The sequence below is a fragment of the Oncorhynchus mykiss genome, chromosome 19 (genome assembly GCF_057628025.1).
Source record: "Oncorhynchus mykiss isolate SJ-2025 chromosome 19, ASM5762802v1, whole genome shotgun sequence".
Lineage (NCBI taxonomy): Eukaryota > Metazoa > Chordata > Actinopteri > Salmoniformes > Salmonidae > Oncorhynchus > Oncorhynchus mykiss.
The window spans coordinates 36,780,815-36,805,761 of record NC_143040.1 but is presented as its reverse complement, the minus strand read 5'-3'; the positions used below and the strand labels follow the sequence as shown (position 1 = coordinate 36,805,761).

Here is a 24,947-nt window from a genome sequence, read left to right as displayed (position 1 = left end):
TCACCGGGGGCAAACTACCTGCCCTCCAGGACACCTACACCACCCGATGTCACAGGAAGGCCATAAAGATCATCAAGGATAACAACCACCCGAGCCACTGCCTGTTCACCCCGCTATCATCCAGAAGACGAGGTCAGTACAGGTGCATCAAAGCTGGGACCGAGAGACTGAAAAACAGCTTCTATCTCAAGGCCATCAGACTGCTAAACAGCCACCACTAACATTGAGTGGCTGCTGCCAACACACTGACTCAACTCCAGCCACTTTAATAATGGAAATTGATGGGAAATTATGTAAAATATATCACTAGCCACTTTAAACAATGCTACCTAATATAATGTTTACATACCCTACATTATTAATCTCATATGTATACGTATATACTGTACTCTATATCATCTACTGCATCTTTATGTAATACATGTATCACTAGCCACTTTAACTATGCCACTTTGTTTACATACTCATCTCATATGTATATACTGTACTCAATACCATCTACTGTATCTTGCCTATGCCGCTCTGTACCATCACTCATTCATACATCTTTATGTACAAATTCTTTATCCCCTTACACTTGTGTCTATAAGGTAGTAGTTTTGGAATTGTTAGCTAGATTACTTGTTGGTTATTACTGCATTGTCAGAACTAGAAGCACAAGCATTTCGCTACATTCGCATTAACATCTGCTAACCATGTGTGTGACAAATACAATTTGATTTGATTTGATACTACCCACTATTGCGACCTGTATGCTCTCATTGGCTGGCCCTCGCTTCATATTCGTCACCAAACCCACTGGTTCCAGGTCATCTATAAGTCTTTGCTAGGTAAAGCCCCGCCTTATCTCAGATCACTGGTCACCATAGCAGCACCCACCCGTAGCACGCGCTCCAGCAGGTATATTTCACTGGTCATCTCCAAAGCCTATTCCTCTTTTGGCCGCCTTTCCTTCCAGTTCCCTGCTGCCAATGACTGGAACAAATGACAAAAATCACTGAAGCTGGAGACTCATATCTCCCTCACTAACTTTAAGCATCAGCTGTCAGAGCAGCTCACAGATCACTGCACCTGTACATAGCCAATCTGTAAATAGCCCATCCAACTATCTCATCCCCATATTGTTTTTTGCTCCTTTGCACCCCAGTATCTCTACTTGCACATTCCTCTTCTGCACATCTATCACTCCAGTGTTTAAATGCTAAATTGTAACTACTTTGCCACTACGGCCTATTTATTGCCTCATTTGTTCCAGTAATCTTACCTCATTTTCACACGCTGTATACAGATTCTTTCCCTATTGTTATTGACTGTACGTTTGTTTATTCCATATGTAACTCTGCGTTGTTGTTTGTGTCGCACTGCTTTGCTTTATCTTGGCCAGGTCACAGTTGTAAATGAGAACTTGTTCTCAACTGGCCTATCTGGTTAAATAAAGGTGAAATAAAACAAACAGAGACCATTCTCATCTGTATTAGGATTCTGTTCTCATGGTTTGGAACACCCACCCACTCACAGACCAAGAGGCAAGGACCAAATACCTCCTTTTCTTTATACTATTATCACTTTGACACTTGCTAAGCAACCGTTTGTAAAATATTAAACACTGTTGTGGGCAAATTTCCCGTTTCCATCTGTGAGTAGGAATGTGCGTTTTGGCTCAAGGATCACAACTTGACATAACCACCCTAGTGGCCCACTGAGTATAAAGGCAACACTGAGTCCTTTGTACAAATCCACCCACGTCTACTGTCTTCCATAGCACTCCATTAGAAAAGAGCCATTATTATAAGAGCCATTATTATAAGCATACAGTAGGTCCAACGTGCTTTAAAGAGAGAGAGAGAGAGAGAGAGAGAGAGAGAGAGACGCTCTAAATTAAAAAAACGGCAGTGAGAATAGTGAGAGCATCCTGACCTATCATTCTCACCAAAACAACTGACATTATGTGAAGCTGATGAACGTCCCATTTGTCAGAACCGCTCATGTTTTCTTGCACATGTAACAATACGTGTAAAAATGGTATGAATATTTTTGACAATATAAATACTTTTATGTCTCGCCTGTCTGCAAGGGGGCACAGCAGATTTTTGTCCCACTTTAGTATGCGTCTTCCGGTTGTCAGCAGTCCGTTTGTTTCGGTGTTCTTGACCTACCAAGATGGCTGGTGTTCGATCCCTGGGTGCACTCTCCAGAATTACAGCAAAGAGATACAACGTCCTCTCAGGTAAAATTGTGTTGAAATGTGTGGAATTAATTACAAAGTCAACTGTCTTTCAACGGTTTAGCCATGTTTTGGAAACCCGACGCGTCTCTACTGGAGATGCAGCTAACTTGGCTGGCTAGCTAGCTACCACTGGTATACTTCTGACAGCTAGTTAACGTTAGCTAATTAATTTAGTGTGCCAGCAACAAAACGTTACTATACACCTCTAGGTTTAGATACCTATTTGTTATTAATTTAGATGAAGCTAACACGTTCAATTGAGTAAACTTTCACCGCCTGAGCAAATTACTTTGCTAGATAGCTTCGTCACATGAATGAAGTTCACTAGCTAACGTTAGCTGGCTAGCTAACTATGATCACTCACTCATCGTCAAGTCAAACTTTTCCTCCAATTTTGTTGTCTAAACACATCTACACTTTACAATAAACGCTTCCATTTGCCATTCATTGTTTAACAAAATATCAACGTGTCTGATGGAGTGGTAGCTAGGGAATCTAGGTGAGAGGTCAGTGTCTTGAGGTCAAACCATAGAGCAGGCAGGCAATCATCATCATCTACACTGAATATATATATATATATATATATATATTCAGTGTAGATGATTGCCTGCCTGCTCTATGGTTTGACCTCAAGACACTGACACGTGTGTGTATGTATGTGTGTATATATGGTATTTATAATATTAAAGCAACATGTATAGTGTTGGTCCCATGTTTCATGAGCTGAAAAAAAAGAAACAATTCTAATTGGCTGGGGCTGGCTCTCCAGTGGGTGGGCCTGGCTGCCAAGAGGGTGGACCTATGCCCTCCAAGGAAGAAATTACAAATAAATTGTAGACAGCAAATTGACCACAAGCCCAAACAGATATAATATTATGACTAAAATGTAACAATTTAAAATGTCCCTCCCACCATGAGTCTGTCATCAACACTAAATGGGAGTTCTCACCCCCAGGCTGAGAATAAATAAAGTTTTGCCTTATTTGACTTCCCATACAGAGACACATGTATCACCTAAGATAGATAGCTGTATGTTTTCTTGTTATCTTTTGTAACTAGCTGAATTAAATGTAACCCTTTTCTTGTTTTATATTTTTAGATATCTCATGTCGTACCTTTTCAGTTGCACCTGCTATGTCAGGTAAGTTGAAAGACTGGTTAGTGGGATATTAACTAATTTGATTAGCCTAATAAAAGTATGGAGTTTGTTCATTTGATATATTTTTATGAGATATTCTCTCTATTTGCACAGCCCGAACCCATGTCAACTATGAAGTCAAAGAGGATGTGGCAGTTATTCGGATGAATGACCCAACTTCCAAAGTAATTTACATAAAGATGATTGCATCTTCCTTTACATTTTTCAATTCATGCATGAGACTGAAATCTGAATCTGTCTTTTGTGTCTGCAGGTCAACACTCTGTCGGTCCAAATGCAGAATGAGATGATAGAAGTATTTAATGAGGTCTTGGCCAACGATGCAGTCCAGAGTGCTGTCCTCATCTCCTCCAAGCCTGGTTGCTTCATTGCAGGAGCTGACATCAAGTCAGTCACACCTTTCACATTATATTATAGAAAATATTAGCTTTGGTGACACTTAGGCCTACATGCTGTGTACTCAAAATGCTGAACTCATTCTTGTTTGATGTTCTGATACCTAGGCCTACACAATATTGAAAATGTTGCATTTTAGTCTAGCATAAAGTATTTCAGCACTATGCAAGGTTCTTGGGTACTAGGTTCTAAGTGTTGTGATTAGGGTTGCTAAGGAAGGGTATATTACTTGAAACTGTCAGTTTTCCAGGTAACTAAGAATTTTGGTTAGCATACCTTTTTATTTTCATCAGATGACATCTATTGGCCTTTTTGAGTACTTCAGATTATCACAGGTGTCTAATTAAGAACACCTTCCTAATAGTAAGTTGCATGTACACCCCCCCCCCCCCCCCCCTCAGAACAGCCTCAATTTGTCAGGGCATGGACTCAACAAGATGTCAAGCATTCCACAGGGATGCTGGCCCATGTTGACTCCAATGCTTCCCACAGTTGTCAAGTTGTCTGGATGTCCTTTGGGTGGTGGACCCATCTTGATACACATGGGAAACTGTTGAGTGTGAAAAACCCAGCAGCGTTGCAGTTCTTGACACAAACTGGTGAGCCTGGCACCTACTACCATACCCCGTTCAAAGGCACTTAAATAGTTTTTATTGTCCATTCACCCTCTGAATGGCACACATACACAATCCATGTCTCAAGGCTTGTAAATCCTTTAAACTGTCTCCTCCCCTTCATCTACACTGATTTGAAGGGGATTTAACAAGTGACATCAATAAGGGATCATAGCTTTCACCTCACTTCCCAATCTGTTCTTAATATTTTGTACACTCAGTGTAATATAGTATGTATGTATATATTAGTTCCAGTCAAAGGTTTGGACACCTACTCATTCTAGGGTTTTTCCTTTTAGTTTTACTATTTTCTACGTTGTAGAGTAATAGTGAATACATCAAAACTCTGAAATAACACATGGAATCATGTACTAACCAAAAAATGTATATATTTTATATTTGAGTTTCTTCAAAGTAGCCACCCTTTGCCTTGATGACAGCTTTGCACACGCTTGGCATTCTCTCAGCCGGCTTCATGAGGTAGTCAGCTGGAATGCATTTCAATTAACAGGTGTGCCTTGTTAAAAGTTAATTTGTGTAATTTATTTTCCTTCCTAATGCATTTGAGCCAATCTGTTGCGTTGTGACAAGGTAGGGGTGGTGTACATAAGATAGCCCTATTTGGAAAAAGACCAAGTCCATATTATGGCAAGAACAGCTCAAATAAGCAAAGAGAAACGACAGTCCATCATTACTTTAAGACATGAAGGTCAGTCAATCCGGTAAATTTCAATACGTTTCTTCAAGTGCAGTTGCAAAAACCATCAAGCGCAATGATGAAACCGGCTCCCATGAGGACCGCCACAGGAAAGGAAGACCCAGAGTTACCTCTGCTGCACAGGATAAGTTAGTGACCAGCTTCAGAAATTGCAGCCCAAATAAATGCTTTTACAGAGTAACAGATGCATCTCAACATCAACTGTTCAGAGTAGACTGCGTGGGTCAGGCATTCATGGTCAAAATGCTGCAAAGAAACCTACTGAAGGACACCAATAATAAGAAGAGACTTGCTTGGGCCAAGAAACACGCGCAATGGACATTAGACCGGTGGAAATCTGTCCTTTGGTCTGTTGAGTCCAAATCTGAAATATTTGGTTCGAATCGCTGTATCTATGTGAGACGCAGAGTAGGTGAATGGATGATCTCCGCATATGATCTCCGCCAGCAGCATACCACCCTGCATACCACTGCTTGCTTGCTTCTGAAGCCAAACAGGGTTGGTCCTGGTCAGTCCCTGGATGGGAGACCAGATGCTGCTGGAAGTGGTGTTGGAGGGCCAGTAGGAGGCACTCTTTCCTCTGGTCTAAAAAATATCACAATGCCCCAGGGCAGTGATTGGGGACACTGCCCAGTGTAGGGTGCCGTCTTTCGGATGGGACTTTAAACGGGTGTCCAGACTCAGAGGTCATTAAAGATCCCATGGCACTTATCGTAAGAGTAGGGGTGTTAACCCCGGTGTCCTGGCTAAATTCCCAATTTGGCCCTCAAACCATCACGGTCACGTAATAATCCCCAGTTTACTACTTTTAATTGGCTCATTCATCCCCCTCCTCTCCCCTGTAACTATTCCTCAGGTCCTTGCTGTAAATGAGAACGTGTTCTCAGTCAACTTACCTGGAAAAATAACTGATAAATAAAATAAGTGGTTCCACTGTGAATCATGGAGGAGGAGGTCTGATGGTGTGGGGGTGCTTTGCTGGTGACATTGTCTGCCTTGAATTCTAAATAAATCACACACTTAACCAGCATGACTACCACAGCAAAGCGCCATCCCATCTGGTTTGCCCTATCAATTGTTTTTCAACAGGACAATGACCCAAAAAACACCTCCAGGCTGTGTAAGGGCTATTTGACCAAGAAGGTGAGTGATGGAGTGTTGCGTCAGATGTGGGAACTCCTTCAAGACTGTTGGAAAAGCATTCCAGGTGAAGCTGGTTGAGAGAATGCTAACAGTGTGCAAAGCTGTCATCAAAGAAAAGGGTGGCTACTTTGAAGAATCTAAAATATATTTGATTTGTTTAACACTTTTTTTTGTTATTGGTTACTACATGATTCCATATGTTATTTCATAGTTTTGATGTCTTTATTTTTCTACAATGTAGAAAATAGTAAAAAATAAAGAAAAATCCTTGAATGAGCAGGTGTGTCCTAACTCTTGACTGGTACTGTATGTATATACACTGTTCAAAAAAATAAAGGGAACACTAAAATAACACATCCTAGATCTGAATGAAATATTCTTATGAATTACTTTTTTCTTTACATAGTTGAATGTGCTGACAACAAAATCACACAAATTATCAATGGAAATCAAATTTATCAACCCATGGAGGTCTGGATTTGGAGTCACTCAAAATTAAAGTGGAAAACCACACTACAGGCTGATCCAACTTTGATGTAATGTCCTTAAAACAAGTCAAAATGAGGCTCAGTAGTGTGTGTGGCCTCCACGTGCCTGTATGACCTCCCTACAATGCCTGGGCATGCTCCTGATGAGGTGGCGGATGGTCTCCTGAGGGATCTCCTCCCAGACCTGGACTAAAGCATCTGCCAACTCCTGGACAGTCTGTGGTGCAACGTGGCGTTGGTGGCAGGACGAGACATGATGTCCCAGATGTGCTCAATTGGATTCAGGTCTGGGGAACGGGCAGGCCAGTCCATAGCATCAATGCCTTCTTCTTGCAGGAACTGCTGACACACTCCAGCCACATGAGGTCTAGCATTGTCTTGCATTAGGAGGAACCCAGGGCCAACCGCACCAGCATATGGTCTCACAAGGGGTCTGAGGATCTCATCTCGGTACCTAATGGCAGTCAGGCTACCTCTGGCGAGCACATTGGGTGCTGTGCGGCCCCCCAAAGAAATGCCACCCCACACCATGACTGACCCACCACCAAACCGGTCATGCTGGAGGATGTTGCAGGCAGCAGAACGTTCTCCACGGCGTCTCCAGACTCTCACGTCTGTCACGGGCTCAGTGTGAACCTGCTTTCATCTGTGAAGAGCAGAGGGCGCCAGTGGAGAATTTGCCAAGCTTGTTCTCTGGTAAATGCCAAACGTCCTGCACGGCTGTAAGCACAACCCCCACCTGTGGACGTCGGGCCCTCATACCACCCTCATGGAGTCTGTTTCTGACCGTTTGAGCAGACACATGCACATTTGTGGCCTGCTGGAGGTCATTTTGCAGGGCTCTGGCAGTGCTCCTCCTGCTCCTCCTTGCACAAAGGCGCAGGAAGTGGTCCTGCTGCTGGGTTGTTGCCCTCCTACGGCCTCCTCCACGTGTCCTGATGTACTGGCCTGTCTCCTGGTAGCGCCTCCATGCTCTGGACATTACGCTGACGGACATAGCAAGCCTTCTTTCCACAGCTCGCATTGATGAGCTGCACTACCTGAGCCACTTGTGTGGGTTGTAGACTCTACCACTAGAGTGAAAGCACCGCCAGCATTCAAAAGTGACCAAAACATCAGCCAGGAAGCATAGGAACTGAGAAGTAGTCTGTGGTTACCACCTGCAGAACCACTCCTTTATTGGGGGTGTCTTGCTAATTGCCTATAATTTCCACTTGTTGTCTATTCCATTTGCACAACAGCATGTGACATTTATTGTCAATCAGTGTTGCCTCCTAAGTGGACAGTTTGATTTCACAGAAGTGTGATTGACTTGGAGTTACATTGTGTTGTTTAAGCGTTCCCTTTATTTTTTTGAGCAGTGTATTTGTGTGTGTATATGTGTGTGTATATATACAGCGCCTTGCGAAAGTATTCGGCCCCCTTGAACTTTGCGACCTTTTGCCACATTTCAGGCTTCAAACATAAAGATATAAAACTGTATTTTTTTGTGAAGAATCAACAACAAGTGGGACACAATCATGAAGTGGAACGACATTTATTGGATATTTCAAACTTTTTTAACAAATCAAAAACTGAAAAATTGGGCGTGCAAAATTATTCAGCCCCTTTACTTTCAGTGCAGCAAACTCTCTCCAGAAGTTCAGTGAGGATCTCTGAATGATCCAATGTTGACCTAAATGACTAATGATGATAAATACAATCCACCTGTGTGTAATCAAGTCTCCGTATAAATGCACCTGCACCTGCACTGTGATAGTCTCAGAGGTCCGTTAAAAGCGCAGAGAGCATCATGAAGAACAAGGAACACACCAGGCAGGTCCGAGATACTGTTGTGAAGAAGTTTAAAGCCGGATTTGGATACAAAAAGATTTCCCAAGCTTTAAACATCCCAAGGAGCACTGTGCAAGCGATAATATTGAAATGGAAGGAGTATCAGACCACTGCAAATCTACCAAGACCTGGCCGTCCCTCTAAACTTTCAGCTCATACAAGGAGAAGACTGATCAGAGATGCAGCCAAGAGGCCCATGATCACTCTGGATGAACTGCAGAGATCTACAGCTGAGGTGGGAGACTCTGTCCATAGGACAACAATCAGTCGTATATTGCACAAATCTGGCCTTTATGGAAGAGTGGCAAGAAGAAAGCCATTTCTTAAAGATATCCATAAAAAGTGTTGTTTAAAGTTTGCCACAAGCCACCTGGGAGACACACCAAACATGTGGAAGAAGGTGCTCTGGTCAGATGAAACCAAAATTGAACTTTTTGGCAACAATTGAAAATGTTATGTTTGGCGTAAAAGCAACACAGCTGAACACACCATCCCCACTGTCAAACATGGTGGTGGCAGCATCATGGTTTGGGCCTGCTTTTCTTCAGTAGGGACAGGGAAGATGGTTAAAATTGATGGGAAGATGGATGGAGCCAAATACAGGACCATTCTGGAAGAAAACCTGATGGAGTCTGCAAAAGACCTGAGACTGGGACGGAGATTTGTCTTCCAACAAGACAATGATCCAAAACATAAAGCAAAATCTACAATGGAATGGTTCAAAAATAAACATATCCAGGTGTTAGAATGGCCAAGTCAAAGTCCAGACCTGAATCCAATCAAGAATCTGTGGAAAGAACTGAAAACTGCTGTTCACAAATGCTCTCCATCCAACCTCACTGAGCTCGAGCTGTTTTGCAAGGAGGAATGGGAAAAATTGTCAGTCTCTCGATGTGCAAAACTGATAGAGACATACCCCAAGCGACTTACAGCTGTAATCGCAGCAAAAGGTGGCACTACAAAGTATTAACTTAAGGGGGCTGAATAATTTTGCACGCCCAATTTTTCAGTTTTTGATTTGTTAAAAAAGTTTGAAATATCCAATAAATGTCGTTCCACTTCATGATTGTGTCCCACTTGTTGTTGATTCTTCACAAAAAAAATACAGTTTTATATCTTTATGTTTGAAGCCTGAAATGTGGCAAAAGGTCGCAAAGTTCAAGGGGGCCGAATACTTTCGCAAGGCACTGTATATATGATAGATGGCCATGACTCTATGGTGGACTATGTTATACGGCTACTCCTGAGTTACTATTGAAGTGTGGTGTCTTTCTGGCGTCTCTTGACTGCTGTAGCATCACCCAAGTGTGTGCTGCATTATGGCAGTAGTGAAGAGTAGCTAGCTACGAGTCCAGTTGCTAGTACGGAATTCTAACTTAATAATTCTACTACGAAGCCACAGACTGCATGGATGGTGCTGCCTGCCTGCTCCCAGCTCTCCCCTTTGACCTCCTCCCTCCGCTGACATCAATCAAGCCATGAACTTAATCAAGTCTCTTGACCGTCTATCTACTCATGATTGTTGTTTTTAAATGGCTTACTGCGCTATGAGATTTATTTATGTAATTAATAGCACTATTACCCAAGTTACTATAGATGACCAAAATTACAGAAGATTCTGCTAACTTTTCTAAGTTAACGGTAGCTTTTCAACCCTAACTCTTATCCCCACACACACTCTCTCTTCTCTCCTTTGCAGCATGATCCAGGCCTGTAACACCTCAGAAGAGGTCACAAAGCTTTCTCAGGAGGGACAGAAGATGTTTGCGAGGATTGAAAAGTCTCCCAAACCTATTGTTGCAGCCATCAATGGCCCCTGCTTAGGAGGAGGCTTAGAGGTGAACAAAGTGGCTACCATTACACTATTTTGTTGTAGTAGCAGTGCTTAATTTGGAAATGGGGAGATAACGGAACCAAAAGTGAGTCCAAGAGGGTGGTGACCTGGGGGGCTCTGAGGTACCGGGAACACGTGAATGACAGGCTACTTTGACACTGACAATCTGAGATCAATAAAAAAACGACCTTGTCTTGAATTCATCAATAGTGTAGGCCTAGGTGTATGGTGACACATGTTGTACAATATAAAGAGGAAATTATAGTCCTAAAAAAAACTTTCCAGTTTCAATGACTCACCCAATGATGTGCAGCTCACTCACTGGCGATTGGCTGATGCGCTTGTGCCAAAAGCTTATCTCTCTTTTACTTTGAATGATCAGCATTGTTTTACAATTTGGAAGTTGATGACTTAGTAGCCTACAGACAGATAAGTCTTCTCTTTTCAGCAGGATCCATTGGTTTTTTTAACCTGTCCCCCCCCGCGATTCTATTTGAAATATTGGCCTGTTTCCCCTACATGATGTTCACTGACAGATTTGCCGCACGTTCACGACTGTAGTCATGCCTTGTGACTGAGCTACACACAATCCACAGCTGGACTATTTAATACAATTATTACCTTTTTTTCTTTTCTTTTTTTCAATTCTCCGTGGCTAAATTATAGGCCTACTCCTGGTGTAGTATTCTGAATTATTACATTTCTTTCTGAACAGACAGCAGTGATTCTATATCTTTGGCAAATGTATTTCAATTTATCAGTGGTGCTGCAGCACCCTTCCCACGGCTATGATTCTAATAAGGAAAAAATAAAGTGGAGAGGAGTTGCAGGCTCATGTCTAATCAGAGCTGGGAGAAAGATCCTAGAAAGACTTGTCGCTCTCACCTTTATTTTATTTAACCTTTATTTAACTAGGCAAGTCAGTTAAGAACACATTTCTTATTTTCACCTCAGCAAGAGCCACGAGTTGGCTACAATGTTGTGCAAACCATAAACCCGGTCCGGCCAACCCAAATCAATTCTTACAATATCGGGCACTTTTTCACATTACATTTTTTTTTACGGGGCATGGGAACTACAGAGAAGTCTTCTTGAATTACCTGTGATTGCTTTTATTTGAATTTTTACATTGCAAACAAACAAAAATAATAATAACCATGCCACGAGAGGTACTGGATCCTGGGAAATGGGTTCCGGACGGAAACAGTCAAACTGAGAGGCGCCAGATCCAATTCCGGCAGGAAGGAAATTGATTTATCACCGTGAGCATCAGGAATACAAAATGTACATAGATGGGACAAAGGTCAATACAGACATTAAGTCCTAAGGTACATCATATTATTCCAGTATTACGTATCAAAACAAATTACATTTTTCTCAATTAATAAGACCAATTTGAGTTTAGTTCCTTTTCCCCCAAGTTATGTTATTTTCTAAATGCAATGTTTAATGTGTTGTGTGTTTAGTTTGCCATCGCCTGTCAGTATAGAGTTGCTACTAAGAGCAAAAAGACTGTCCTTGGTACTCCTGAGGTGATGCTTGGTCTTCTACCTGGAGCTGGTGGAACACAGAGACTCCCTAAAATGGTCAGTATCTGGGGAAATACTTTATAAATCCATAAACTGTACCTGAATAGCACAATAACTTTGATCTACAATAGTATTTCAGAGTGATTTTAGTGCAATGCAACAGCAAATCATAGTTACTACAGTACGCACACTGACAACTGCAGAGGGCTTCAGTATTCTTAAGTTGATCAGCTTTGCAGCACTGATTTTGCCTGTTGTAGCAGTGTTTGATTTTCTTCATTTGTGGTCAGCAGATTTAAAAAATATATGTTTTTTAAAAAAAAAATGTTTTAATGGAATGTTGTCATAAATATCAATATGTTGTCTTCAGGTGGGTATTCCCGGTGCCTTTGACATGATGCTGACGGGAAGAAACATCAGGGCAGACAAAGCCAAGAAGATGGGTCTGGTCCACCAGCTAGTGGACCCACTAGGTATAGTAATCTCTCAACTAATTTTAATCAATATTATAGTAAATAAATGTTTATCGATGAAATGTTCATTGAGATTATTATTTTTATTTTTTTACGGGTCAGGTACTTTCAGGTCCGGTGTCTAAATGCTTCTAATTTATGCCTTTTTGATATTCCAGGACCTGGATTGAAGAGTCCAGAGGAGAGGACCATTGAGTACCTGGAGGAGGTTGCCATACAGTGTGCCAAAGGAATCGTCAACAAGAAGATCTCTCTCACCAAGGAGAAAGGCATGATGCAGAGTAAGTATTAGACTCAAATACAATGTAGATATACATGGCACTTAGTATAGTGCCCAAAAACAAAGGCTCATGCCAAGAATGACTTACTATACAGTTGTGGCCAAATATATTGGCACCCTTCTTAAATAATTCTCTATTTATTGTAAAATAAATTGAAATAAAAAATCCACACCTTGTTACTGGATTTTCAACATTGCAGAACCAATGTTTTTGTTAACTTAAAGGTGCAATATGCAGAAATCGCTCTGCCATTTCCTTATTGCTAAAACTCTAATAGTTTGCCTAATTTCAGTATATGACAAAACAAGCAACCAAAGTGTAGAGAATCATTGTACCATCAAAACCGCTCTGAAATATATTTTCAATAACCACAAATATTGTATATTCAGCTGTTTGAAGCTGGTGTACAAAACCAAAAGTAAAGACACAAAAAACTGACTTATGAACAGGAAGCATAGAAATGGCACGCACAGAACAGATCTACTGTTTCTTAGACATGCTTTCAATGAGAATTACAGATCTGTAACTTGCATTTCTATGTTAATTTGGTTGATCCCTTAAAAAGTTACACATTGCAGCGTTAAGTTTATAATTTTAATTTGGAAAATAAAGACATGGCAAGGACAAAATGATTGGCACCCCGGAGCTAGTACTTGTTTAATCAGCCTTTGGCCAAGATGACTGCAGACAAATGCTTTTTTATTTTTATTTTTTTTAAATCACGGAGCTGATCTGTATTACCAAAGAGCTCTAATTTTGTTTAATTGGTCAAATTGCTAATAGAAGGGTGGAGCAAACTCAATAATGGATGTGAGAAGCACCTGTCGGGGGTTATCTTTGCCAAAGGCTATAGAAGTGCTAGCTCTGGGATGCCAACAATTTTGTTCATGCCAATTGTTTTTATTTTCTAAATAAAAATTGTAAACTAAAAGCTGCAATATGTGCCGTTTTGGGCAACCGGACCAAATTCAAATAGAAATGTGAGTTTTAGATCTGTTTTAAGAAGAGTTTATCTCTTCTATGTGCACTATTTCTATGCTTCCCGTTCTTAAGTTAAGTTTTTGAATCTTTTACTTTTGGTTTTGTACACCAGCTTCAAACATCTGAAAATACAATATTTTTGGTAATGGAAAATATATTTCACAGTGGTTTAGGATGGTACAATGATTCTCTACATTATATTTGCTTGTTTTGTTACAAACTGAAGTTAGGCAAATTATTCTAATTTTAGCAAATGGCGGAGCAATTTCTGCATAGTGCTCCTTTTTAAGTTGACAAAAATACAATTTGTCCTGCAATGTTGGAAATCCAATAAGTTTTTCAACTTAATTTAGAAGAAATGGGGAATTTGACCACACCTCTGTATATAATCTACATAAAACAAAGGCAGGCTTTTTAAATGTAGGCCTCTCATGGTTGTTGTTTTCCAACCTTGCCATATGTTACCATCAGAATCATTCTTGTTTTTATGTATGTATACAACCTTGTTTTCTTTTCACTCCTTCCTCTGCAGAAGTCCAAGACTATGTAATGGGCATTGAGTTTGTGCGGCAACAGATCTACAAAACTGTCACAGCCAAAGTCATGAAGATGAGCAAGGGACTGTATCCTGCTCCCTTGAAAATCATTGAGGTAGGAGGAATTTGTCATTTACTTAATCATTCAATAATGATGAGGATGATTTTAGTGAGATAATGATATGAAGTGGCAGCTGTTTTTGAAAGTAGATGCAGAGCTCCAGAATGGGTTCACTCACACCTTGGTTTTCTCAAAAGACACTTAGGACTTCTCATTCCCCTTTCTCCCCCGTCAGAGTGTGAAGGCTGGCTTGGAGCAGGGCCCAGATTCTGGCTATTTGGCGGAAGCACAGGTGAGAGAATATACATTGAATTAGATTAGATTGATTATGAATACTGTAAAAATGCATAATGTGCTTATAAATAAGTTGAATGGTTTTGTATGAAACATTTTACAATTATTATTTTGTTACAGAACTTTGGCAAACTGGCAATGACCTCTGAATCAAATGCGCTGATTGGCCTTTACCACGGCCAGGTGGCATGCAAGAAGAACCGCTTTGGAGTCCCTGAGAGACCTGTGAAGTAAGTGATGACCTTTGACCCAAAACTAGTTAAATGGCTATATTTTGGTTTTAATTAGTGAGAAATGCAAATTGTATTACAAATATTAGAATACTGATCAGACGCAGCTCTGAGATCTCTGGAGCTCAAAACATTTATGCTGATAGGTCATGCCATTAACCTTTAACCCCTTACACTTGTGGGAATTAGCCTATATGGATAGGGCGAAATAGAAGTTTTCCTTACAGAAGAAATATGGAATGCATAACCATGGTAGCAATGGTTTGGAGATGATTGGAAAATTATTGGTACTAAAATATATATATATTACTACCACCGTTCAAAAGTTTGGGGTCACTTAGAAATGTCAGTGTTTTCCATGAAAACATGCATGAAATGAGTTGCAAAATGAATAGGAAATATAGTCAAGACTATATTTGAAATAATTCTGTCCTTCAAACTTCGCTTTCGTCAAAGAATCCTCCATTTGCCGCAATTACAGCCTTGCAGACCTTTGGCATTCTAGTTGTCAATTTGTTGAGGTAATCTGAAGAGATTTCACCCCATGCTTCCTGAAGCACCTCCCAGAAGTTGGATTGGCTTGATGGGCACTTCTTACGTACCATACGGTCAAGCTGCTTCCACAACAGCTCTATAGGGTTGAGATCCGGTGACTGTGCTGGCCACTCTGTCCAGTGTGTCTGTTCTTTTGCCCATCTTAATCTTTTCTACTTATTGGCCAGTCTGAGATATGACTTTTTCTTTGCAATGCTGCCTAGAAGGCCAGCATCCCGGAGTCGCCTCTTCAATGTTGATGTTGAGACTGGTGTTTTGCGGGTACTATTTAATGAATCTGCCAGTTGAGGACTTGTGAGGCGTCTGTTTCTCAAACTAGACACTAATGTACTTGTCCTCTTCCTCAGTTGTGCACCTGGGCCTCCCACTCCTCTTTCTATTCTGGTTAGGGACAGTTTGCGCTGTTCTGTGAAGTGATTAATACACAGTGTTGTACGAGATCTTCAGTTTCTTGGCAATTTCTCGCATGAAATAGCCTTCATTTCTAAGAACAAGAATAGACTGACGAGTTTGAGAAGAACGTTCTTTGTTTCTGGCCATTTTGATCCTGTAATCGAACCCACAAATGCTGATGCTCCAGATACTCAACTAGTCTAAAGATGGCCAGTTTTATTGCTTCTTTAATCAGAACAAGAGTTTCCAGCTGTGCTAACATAATTGCAAAAGGGTTTTCTAATGATCAATTAGCCTTTTAAAATGATGAACTTCGATTAGCTAACACAATGTGCCATTAGAACACAGGAGTGATGGTTGCTGATAGTGGGCCACTGTACACCTATGTAGATATTCAATAAAAAATATGCCATTTCCAGCAACAGAAGTAATTTACAACATTAACCATGTCTACACTATTTCTGATTAAATTTATGTTATTTTAATGGACACATTTTTTTATTTTCTTTCAAAAACAAGGACATTTCTAAGTGACCCCAAACTTTTGAACGGTAGTGTATACTAAATAAATAACTCTTGTTCAACCAATAGCCTAATGACTGAACAGTCGACTAATTGGGGTCAGCCCTAGTAAAGAGTTAACATGGTAACTGGAAATATAGTAATTTCAAAAATCGTCCTTGCTGGACAATCATTTCAATCTATTGTATTCTAACCATGTGTTTCTTCATCCCTGATCCACCAGGAACCTGGCCATCTTGGGAGCAGGTCTGATGGGTGCAGGCATTGCCCAGGTGACTGTGGACAAGGGCATTCACACTGTCCTGAAAGACACCACCGTGGAGGGCCTGAGCAGGGGCCAGCAGCAGGTCTACAAAGGGTGGGTTTACCAGAGAGCGATAGGTCACTGCAAACTAGCTATCGATTCTACATCGGCTACACAATGTCCTGGTTGTCTGGCATATGGGGTCACAGACAGGATGGTTGCAGTTAAAACTCATAGAAATGGTTTCCTACAGATTAAGTCTGGTCTTGGACTAAGAAGCATTTTTATTGGAGATTCTCTATTTTTTTTTTGCACAGGACTAGGCTTAATCTGTGTCTGGGGAACCGGCCATAGTTCACCAAAATTACATCACGGTTTCGTTACTCTGTAAGCAGTCTATGGACAAGGTATGACAGCAATCCATGCTTTGGTATAGTTTCCCTGGCACTGTTTCCACATGCTTACGTTTTAGTAATTGTGGCATATGTTTGCATTTTTCACTTATAATATTGAAATTATTTGACCTTGAGCTTCACAATCAATTTTAGATACTTTTGGATGATTTGGACATGTGAAAAATGCTAGTATCCTTCACATGACTTGAATGGGATTTGTGCCACAAATGCTAAATGGTTAGCATGTGGATACAGTGCCAGGGAAACTAAACTAAAGCATGAAATGCTGTCATACCTTGTCCATAGACTGCTTAGAGGGTAAGGAAACCAATGTGTCATTTGGGTGAACTATTACATTTACATGAGCAATTAGCCTTCCTGGGCACATCAACAGATTTTTCAGCTAGTGAAAAACTACTGTCCCAAAGCACTTAAATGGTAGGCTACCTGTCACCCGGTTCCCTATCCCTTTAAAGCATAGTTGTAGTTGTTGAAGGGACTAAATGAATGTTGTTGAACCTGCCCTAATCACTCTTGACAGACTGTTAACATAAAATGTAAATCGAGTAACTGACGCACACGAGATTTGGTTCTAGGTCCCGAGAATAAACCTGCCCTCACTTTCCTCACCAGCCTCAATGACAAAACCAAAAAGAAAACCATCACGTCATTTGAGAGGGACTTCACATTGGCCAGCTTAACTGGCCAGTTGGACTACAGCGGCTTTGAGAAGGCTGACATGGTCATAGAAGCTGTGTTTGAGGACCTCAACATCAAACACAGAGTCATCAAGGAGGTGGAAGCTGTGAGTAGCACTGAATGTTAAAATCAGCGCTGTGTTCATTAGGGCACGGAACAGAAAGCGTTTTCTCACAACACGAATAAGCATTTCTTATTGGACAAGATGTTTGTTCTAAATTAACTTTTGTTTGATCTCAGGTGATCCCCCCTCACTGTATATTTGCTACCAACACGTCTGCTCTCCCCATCAAAGATATCGCTGCTGCTAGCATTAGGCCAGAAAAGGTATGTTTACTTAAGAGTTCAATGGGGTTAACATTCCTGTTTAACAAAAGGCTGTCCCTTATGGATCCCGTTGTCTACAATAACCTCTCTACATGTGTTGTGTGGTTGGGGCTGGGTACTGTGAGAACAAAAAAAAAGTTGTTGCCGTCTCTGTATAAGTAAGTAAGCAAGCTTTGGACGAGTAAGCCTTGTCTGAATCAGTACCGCCAATAGGGACAGGAGCTTGTCTCCTGTTTCTGTATTGTAGGCAAGGTTTTAAATTAACCTTTTCATTGGTAGCACATGAAAATTGATTGAGATACTGCCCTAGAAACTAATATGTAACACTGTAAAGACATTTTGTTTATTATAAAAGCTCAAATGTTGATACGAATACCCGTCATCGAAATTACAAAGTCATTTGTGGAGTATTAGGTTTCTAGATTGTTTAAAAGCACGAGTTGGTTCTTTGTATAAATGGATACATGTAAATAAAGTTGTATTGTATTTTCTATCGTGTAGGTGATTGGCATGCACTACTTCTCTCCAGTGGACAAGATGCAGCTGTTGGAGATCATCACTACAGATAAGACCTCTAAAGACACCACTGCCTCTGCTGTAGCTGTAGGCCTGAAGCAGGGCAAAGTTATCATCGTTGTCGGGGTGAGTGAGGTTCTGCTCATTGCTTACTTCCTGTATTCTCCCTAAGCATGTTGATAAGCATAATGATGCTGATACATGGATTTTTTATATATATATATATATATATATATATATATATATGCATGCATGCATGCATGCAGTGGGGCAAAAAAGTATTTAGTCAGCCACCAATTGTGCAAGTTCTCACACTTAAAAAGATGAGAGGCCTGTAATTTTCATCATAGGTACACTTCAACTATGACAGACAAATGAGAAGAAAAGAAATCCAGAAAATCACATTGTAGGATTTTTTATGAATTTATTTGCAAATTATGGTGGAAAATAAGTATTTGGTCACCTACAAACAAGCAAGATTTCTGGTTCTCACAGACCTGTAACTTCTTCTCTAAGAGGCTCCTCTGTCCTCCACTCAGTACCTGTATTAATGGCACCTGTTTGAACTTGTTATCATTATAAAAGACACCTGTCCACAACCTCAAACAGTCACACTCCAAACTCCACTATGGCCAAGACCAAAGAGTTGTCAAAGGACACCAGAAACAAAATTGTAGACCTGCACCAGGCTGGGAAGACTGAATCTGCAATAGGTAAGCAGCTTGGTTTGAAGAAATCAACTGTCGGAGCAATTATTAGGAAATGGAAGACATACAAGACCACTGATAATCTCCCTCGATCTGGGGCTCCACGCAAGATCTCACCCCGTGGGGTCAAAATGATCACAAGAACGGTGAGCAAAAATCCCAGAACCACACGGGGGGACCTAGTGAATGACCTGCAGAGAGCTGGGACCAAAGTAACAAAGCCTACCATCAGTAACACACTACGCCGCCAGGGACTCAAATCCTGCAGTGCCAGACGTGTCCCCCTGCTTAAGCCAGTGCATGTCCAGGCCCGTCTGAAGTTTGCTAGAGAGCATTTGGATGATCCAGAAGAAGATTGGGAGAATGTCATATGGTCAGAGGAAACCAAAATATATCTACTGTGAAGCATGGGGGTGGAAACACCATGCTTTGGGGCTGTTTTTCTGCAAAGGGACCAGGACGACTGATCCGTGTAATGGAAAGAATGAATGTGGCCATGTATCGTGAGATTTTGAGTGAAAACCTCCTTCCATCAGCAAGGGCATTGAAGATGAAACGTGGCTGGGTCTTTCAGCATGACAAGGATCCCAAACACACCGCCCGGGCTACGAAGGAGTGGCTTCGTAAGAAGCATTTCAAGGTCCTGGAGTGGCCTAGCCAGTCTCCAGATCTCAACCCCATAGAAAATCTTTGGAGGGAGTTGAAAGTCCGTGTTGCCCAGCAACAGCCCCAAAACATCACTGCTCTAGAGGAGATCTGCATGGAGGAATGGGCCAAAATACCAGCAACAGTGTGTGAACCTTGTGAAGACTTACATAAAACATTTGATCTCTGTCATTGCCAACAAAGGGTATATAACAAAGTATTGAGAAACTTTTGTTATTGACCAAATACTTATTTTCCACCATAATTTGCAAATAAATTCATTAAAAATCCTACAATGTGATTTTCTGGATTTTTTTTCTTCTCATTTTGTCATCTGTCATAGTTTAAGTGTACCTATGATGAAAATTACAGGCCTCTCTCATGTTTTTAAGTGGAAAACTTTTTTGCCCCACTGAATACATATGTGTGTGCTTTTCATGGGCCCATAATCATTTGTGTTGTTGTTTGCAGGATGGACCTGGGTTCTACACCACCAGGTGTCTTGCTCCTATGTTAGCTGAGGCAGTGAGATTACTACAGGTTAGTGTTATTACACACACTGGACATGTCCGAATGCCCATACTAGCGTACAACATACTTCATCTGCATACTATGTATTCATCGTCGCATACTATTTAGCATGTACCGTTTAGTAGAAAGTATGCAGTATGCGATGGCCAAAACGCAGTAGCGGCTCCTGACTGGCTTAGTAAGTGGGGCGGGGCCGAGTGCAGGTCGATTTTTTTTTTTCTCCAAATTGAACAGACCTGCATCGTATTAACCAGCCTGATAACAGCTAATTTGCAATTCGATTAATTTCTCCAAACTCTGAATAGAATAGCAATGGTTATACACCTTCTCAGGCTGGTTATAGACTATCACATGCGCCCTATAATTAAATGGTTAGCCTAGCTTACAAAACTAGATAAATCCATATGTTGAAATCAAAAGGCCTGATTAACATGACATCAATAACGTACCCACATACCGAGTCCCCGGTACCGACACATTCAGAAATCAAAAGATGGTTTAGTAATTACTTTAAAAGCTCTGAGGAAGGCCAACAGAAAACACTTTTCAATGAGAAAACAGAAATCCACTTTGGTCAAAAAAAAAGACTGTTTTCAAAGCCAGCTCTTCAGTACTTAAGTAAAAATATGTTAAGTCGTTTTTTAAAAATAAATATACCTATTTATATATATTTATTTTACCCTTTTTCGTGGTATCCAATTATTAGTAGTTGTCTCAACGCCACTCCCGTGGCTCGGGAGAGACGAAGGACCAATGTGTCGGAGGAAACACCATGCACCATGGCGACTTGGTTAGCGTGCACTGCGCCCGGCCCGCCACTGGAGTCGCTAGTGCGCAATGAGACAAGGATATCCCTACTGGCCAAACCCTCCCTAACTCGGACGACGCTAGGCCAATTGTGCGTCGCCCCATAGACCTCCCGGTCGTGGCCAGCTGTGACAGAGCCTGGGCTTGAACCCAGAGTCTCTGGTGGCACAGCTAGCACTGTGATGCAGTGCCTTAGACCACTGCACCACCCGGGAGGCCACTACTATTTATATTTTTGACTACTTTTACTTCACTACATTCCTAAAGAAAATAATGTATTTTTTACTCCTCACATTTTCTCCTGACACCCAAAAGTACTTGTTACATTTTGAATGTTTAGCCGGACAGGAAAATTGACTAATTCACGCACATATCGAGAACATCCCTGTTCATCCCTACTGCCTCTGATCTGGCAGACTCATTAAACACAAATGCTTTGTTTGTAAATGATGTCTGAGTGTGTTGAACTGCCCCTGGCTATCTGTAAATACATTTAAAAAAAACAAGAAAATCGAGTCTGGTTTGCTTAATATAAGAAATGTTTAATGATTTTTACCTTTTAATACTTAAGTATATTTCAAACCAAATTCCTCAAGTAGTATTTTGCTGGGTTACTTTCACTTGACACATTTTCTTTGAAGGTGTCTTTACTTTTACTCAAGTATGAAAATGGGGTCCTTTTTCCACTACTGTTTGAACACCACCGCAGAAGCTTCTCTATTTGGCATCTTCCCAATTTAAGTAGCCTAGTTTGGTTGTTTAGCTACTTGAAGAGAATTAGGCCCTATCACTCGAAGCCCACCTCTTCCAATGCATTGTAGAAGTGTGCATTGAATTTATTATTTTATTTATTCACACACTATAAAACGTTCAATTTTCGCATACTGAGAATTTGTAAAGCGCGATTGCGTTGTTTCACGTTATTGGTTAATTTTGGTAGCACATCCCCATATCAGATGATCATGTTGTCAAAGTCCAAATGAATATGACATCAGGACATTTAAAGTATACTTCATATCACAATGTGAAAACACAAAAAAAAATTCCCCTCATATTCAAAAAGCCTATTATTTAAGATGCAAGTATGGGTATTCGGAAACGGACACTCTGTTGTCATATACAATGTTGAATTGGAGGGGGTATTTCATGCGTCCCAATAATAACAATAAAAAAAGATACACCTGTATGTTGGGCTGTGTGTGTTTTCAGGAGGGAGTTGACCCCAAGAAGCTAGATGCCCTGACCACAGGCTTTGGGTTCCCAGTGGGCGCTGCTACACTGGCTGACGAGGTGGGCATTGACGTGGCTGCCCATGTAGCTGAGGACCTGGGCAAAGCATTCGGATCGAGGTTCGGAGGTGGAAACGTTGAGGTGCTGAAGACTATGGTGGAGAAAGGATTCAAGGGTAAATTATCTTGTTTGTAGGACGTCAAGACGAAGACTCTTTTCTTAATCAATATTTCCTCGACTCTTTGCATCCTCTCACCTTGCCTCTTTCTCAAGATGCGTTGGGGAGGGACTTTGAATATTGTTGTCCATTGAGGTTTGAGGAGGCAAGGAGAGCGAGGACGTGTGGAATTGAAGAAAAATGTAGAGTGGCAAATGATATAATGGGAAATGCATGGTCATCATCATTGGTATATCTCATACCCAATTAATTTAATCAACAGGCCGCAAATCAGGGAAGGGCTGCTACGTCTATACGCCAGGACTCAAAAGCAAAGACGTCAACCCCGATATTGAAGACGTCTTGGAGAAATATAAACTGACACCAAATCCGTTAGTGTGAGTAGTAACCACTGGGGAAATGTCTCCTCTAAAGCACGTTAAAGTACATTGAATGCATGAAAAACATTTTTTTTTATTTTTAGCTTTTGCATTTGCTGTTACCAACGGAGCCATATAGGATCATACACACCACCACTTAACCCTGTCTGTATCTTCTCTCTCCAGGTCTTCAGACTCTGATGTCCAGTACCGTCTGGTCTCTCGGTTCGTCAACGAAGCAGTTATGTGTCTGCAGGAGGGGATCCTGAACGGCCCTGTGGAGGGAGACATAGGAGCTGTGTTTGGTCTGGGATTCCCCCCTTGCCTTGGAGGTGGGTGTTCACTCCATACCAGGGGTATTCATATGTTATGAGCCTGGCGGTCCGGACAGAGTACTGCTGGTTTTCTGTTCTATATAATTAATTCTGATAATTAACTGCCCCCAAATTAGTGTCCCAGGTCTAAATCAGTCCCTGACTAAAAGGACAAGAATGAAAATCAGCAGTGGAACTGGACTCGAGGTCTAGATTTGAATATTCCTGCTTTATACTATGCTATATACCACTTATAGTACAGTGAGTGTGTACATGTTTAGTATGTGTATCTAATCCCTGTTGGAATTGAACACATTATCTAGCACCATGCTTTTACCAGCTGAGCCACACACACACAGGGTGATCACATGACATGAGCATCAACCAGTTTAGTGTTGTATGTGGTGTTGAACTCTTTTCAGGTTTAACAGTAGGCAGATAGCCTTTTGTTGTGCTACAATTAGGAGTGTTATTGTACCTTCTCTTTGACCTTCCCTGTTTAGTTATTTTCCGGTTTGTGGAGCCGTACTTGACTAAACTAATTTCACTGTCCAATTTAAGTATTTCAGACTGAGCTATCAGATATGCCTATATTATTATAAAATGGTTTCATCATGGGATGACGCTTTTAAAAGGAATCCTACTAACCATGTATCAACCTTCTCTTTAAACCTTCTCTGTTCAGGTCCTTTCCGGTTTGTGGATACCTTTGGTGCCAACAAGCTAGTAGAGAAGATGAAGAGGTATGAGGAGGTTTACGGTAACCACTTTACCCCCTGTCAGCTACTGCTGGATCACGCCAAGGACTCCAGCAAGAGATTCCACAAGTGACTTTCCTCATCACCATGTATCACTACCACATAATAGCAGGCTGCCGTTAGAATGGGCCTAGGCCGTATATTTGTCTGTTAAAGAAATAAGCCCTGAGTTTAAAGAGATGGTTCGGCAATGAAACCCTTTATCTCCTTCCCCAGAGTCAGATTAACTCGTGAAAACCAAACTATTTTCGAGCAAAGACTGAATGTAAGCTAACGCTAGTTAGCATTGGCTCGCATTTCTACCTCTAACTTCCCTCATTTTGGACGCAAAAACGTACAAATTCTATCCACGAGTTCATCGGACTTTGGGGACATTGATAAAGGGCTTCATTGCCAAAATTCTGAACTATCCCTTTAAGTTAAAAGTTTGGGTTGCAGAAGAGAAATCATGAAAGTGGCCTGTTTTTACAAATCACTAAACAAAATAAATGTTTTCAAGTTGTAGTCAGTGATTTCAGAATTCATGACTAACAGGAATCTATTTTTTATGGTTTGGTTGTTTTTTTTGTATTTTCTGAACATTTTTCACGGTTTCCTTTTGGATAATATTCTACTGTAATATCCATCTGAGGCAGGAGTAGACCCAAGGGGAATCTTAATCTTCTCACAATGCAAATGAAATTCATGGCTACATCCCAAATGGCACCATATTCCCAATGTAGTGCACAACTTTTGATCAGAGCCCTATGGGGCCCTGGTGCCATTTCAGCCTTCATAAGTGACTGGTCTTGTCCTACACTTCTTGGCTTGTTCATTCATGTTTTATTGATTGTCATCTACTAATGAGGTAAACATTTTTCTATGTATTTTTTTTATATACATTTATCAAGGTCTTTATTCCATGGTTTGGGCAGTGATTGTATGAATATTTAGAGTCAGTAAATTAATAAATAATCATGCTGAAGTCAAA

The 24,947-nt window shown here is 40.9% G+C and overlaps 1 protein-coding gene across 1 annotated transcript; it reads left to right on the top strand.

Moving 5' to 3' along the window:
• The first annotated feature begins 1,813 nt into the window (after positions 1 to 1,813).
• On the top strand, positions 1,814 to 24,947 carry LOC110497612 (trifunctional enzyme subunit alpha, mitochondrial). The gene is made up of 20 exons (XM_036954581.2): positions 1,814 to 2,227; positions 3,327 to 3,368; positions 3,480 to 3,550; positions 3,640 to 3,773; positions 10,278 to 10,416; positions 11,879 to 11,998; positions 12,312 to 12,414; positions 12,573 to 12,695; positions 14,209 to 14,327; positions 14,509 to 14,565; positions 14,688 to 14,797; positions 16,491 to 16,625; positions 17,540 to 17,711; positions 17,846 to 17,932; positions 18,434 to 18,574; positions 20,272 to 20,340; positions 22,348 to 22,543; positions 22,809 to 22,923; positions 23,092 to 23,237; positions 23,905 to 24,947. The coding sequence occupies exons 1-20, from the start codon at positions 2,161 to 2,163 to the stop codon at positions 24,048 to 24,050; spliced, it is 2,292 nt and encodes a 763-aa protein (XP_036810476.1). The 5' UTR covers positions 1,814 to 2,160; the 3' UTR covers positions 24,051 to 24,947.

What these genes read in the sequence shown, in the direction of transcription:
- LOC110497612 (XM_036954581.2), top strand. Translation starts at nt 2,161, where the DNA reads ATGGCTGGTGTTCGATCCCTGGGTGCACTCTCCAGAATTACAGCAAAG. An exon ending in GCTATTTGGCGGAAGCACAG is followed by an intron (nt 14,566 to 14,687) that starts GTGAGAGAATAT and finishes ATTTTGTTACAG; the next exon opens with AACTTTGGCAAACTGGCAAT. An exon ending in AGGCAGTGAGATTACTACAG is followed by an intron (nt 20,341 to 22,347) that starts GTTAGTGTTATT and finishes GTGTGTTTTCAG; the next exon opens with GAGGGAGTTGACCCCAAGAA.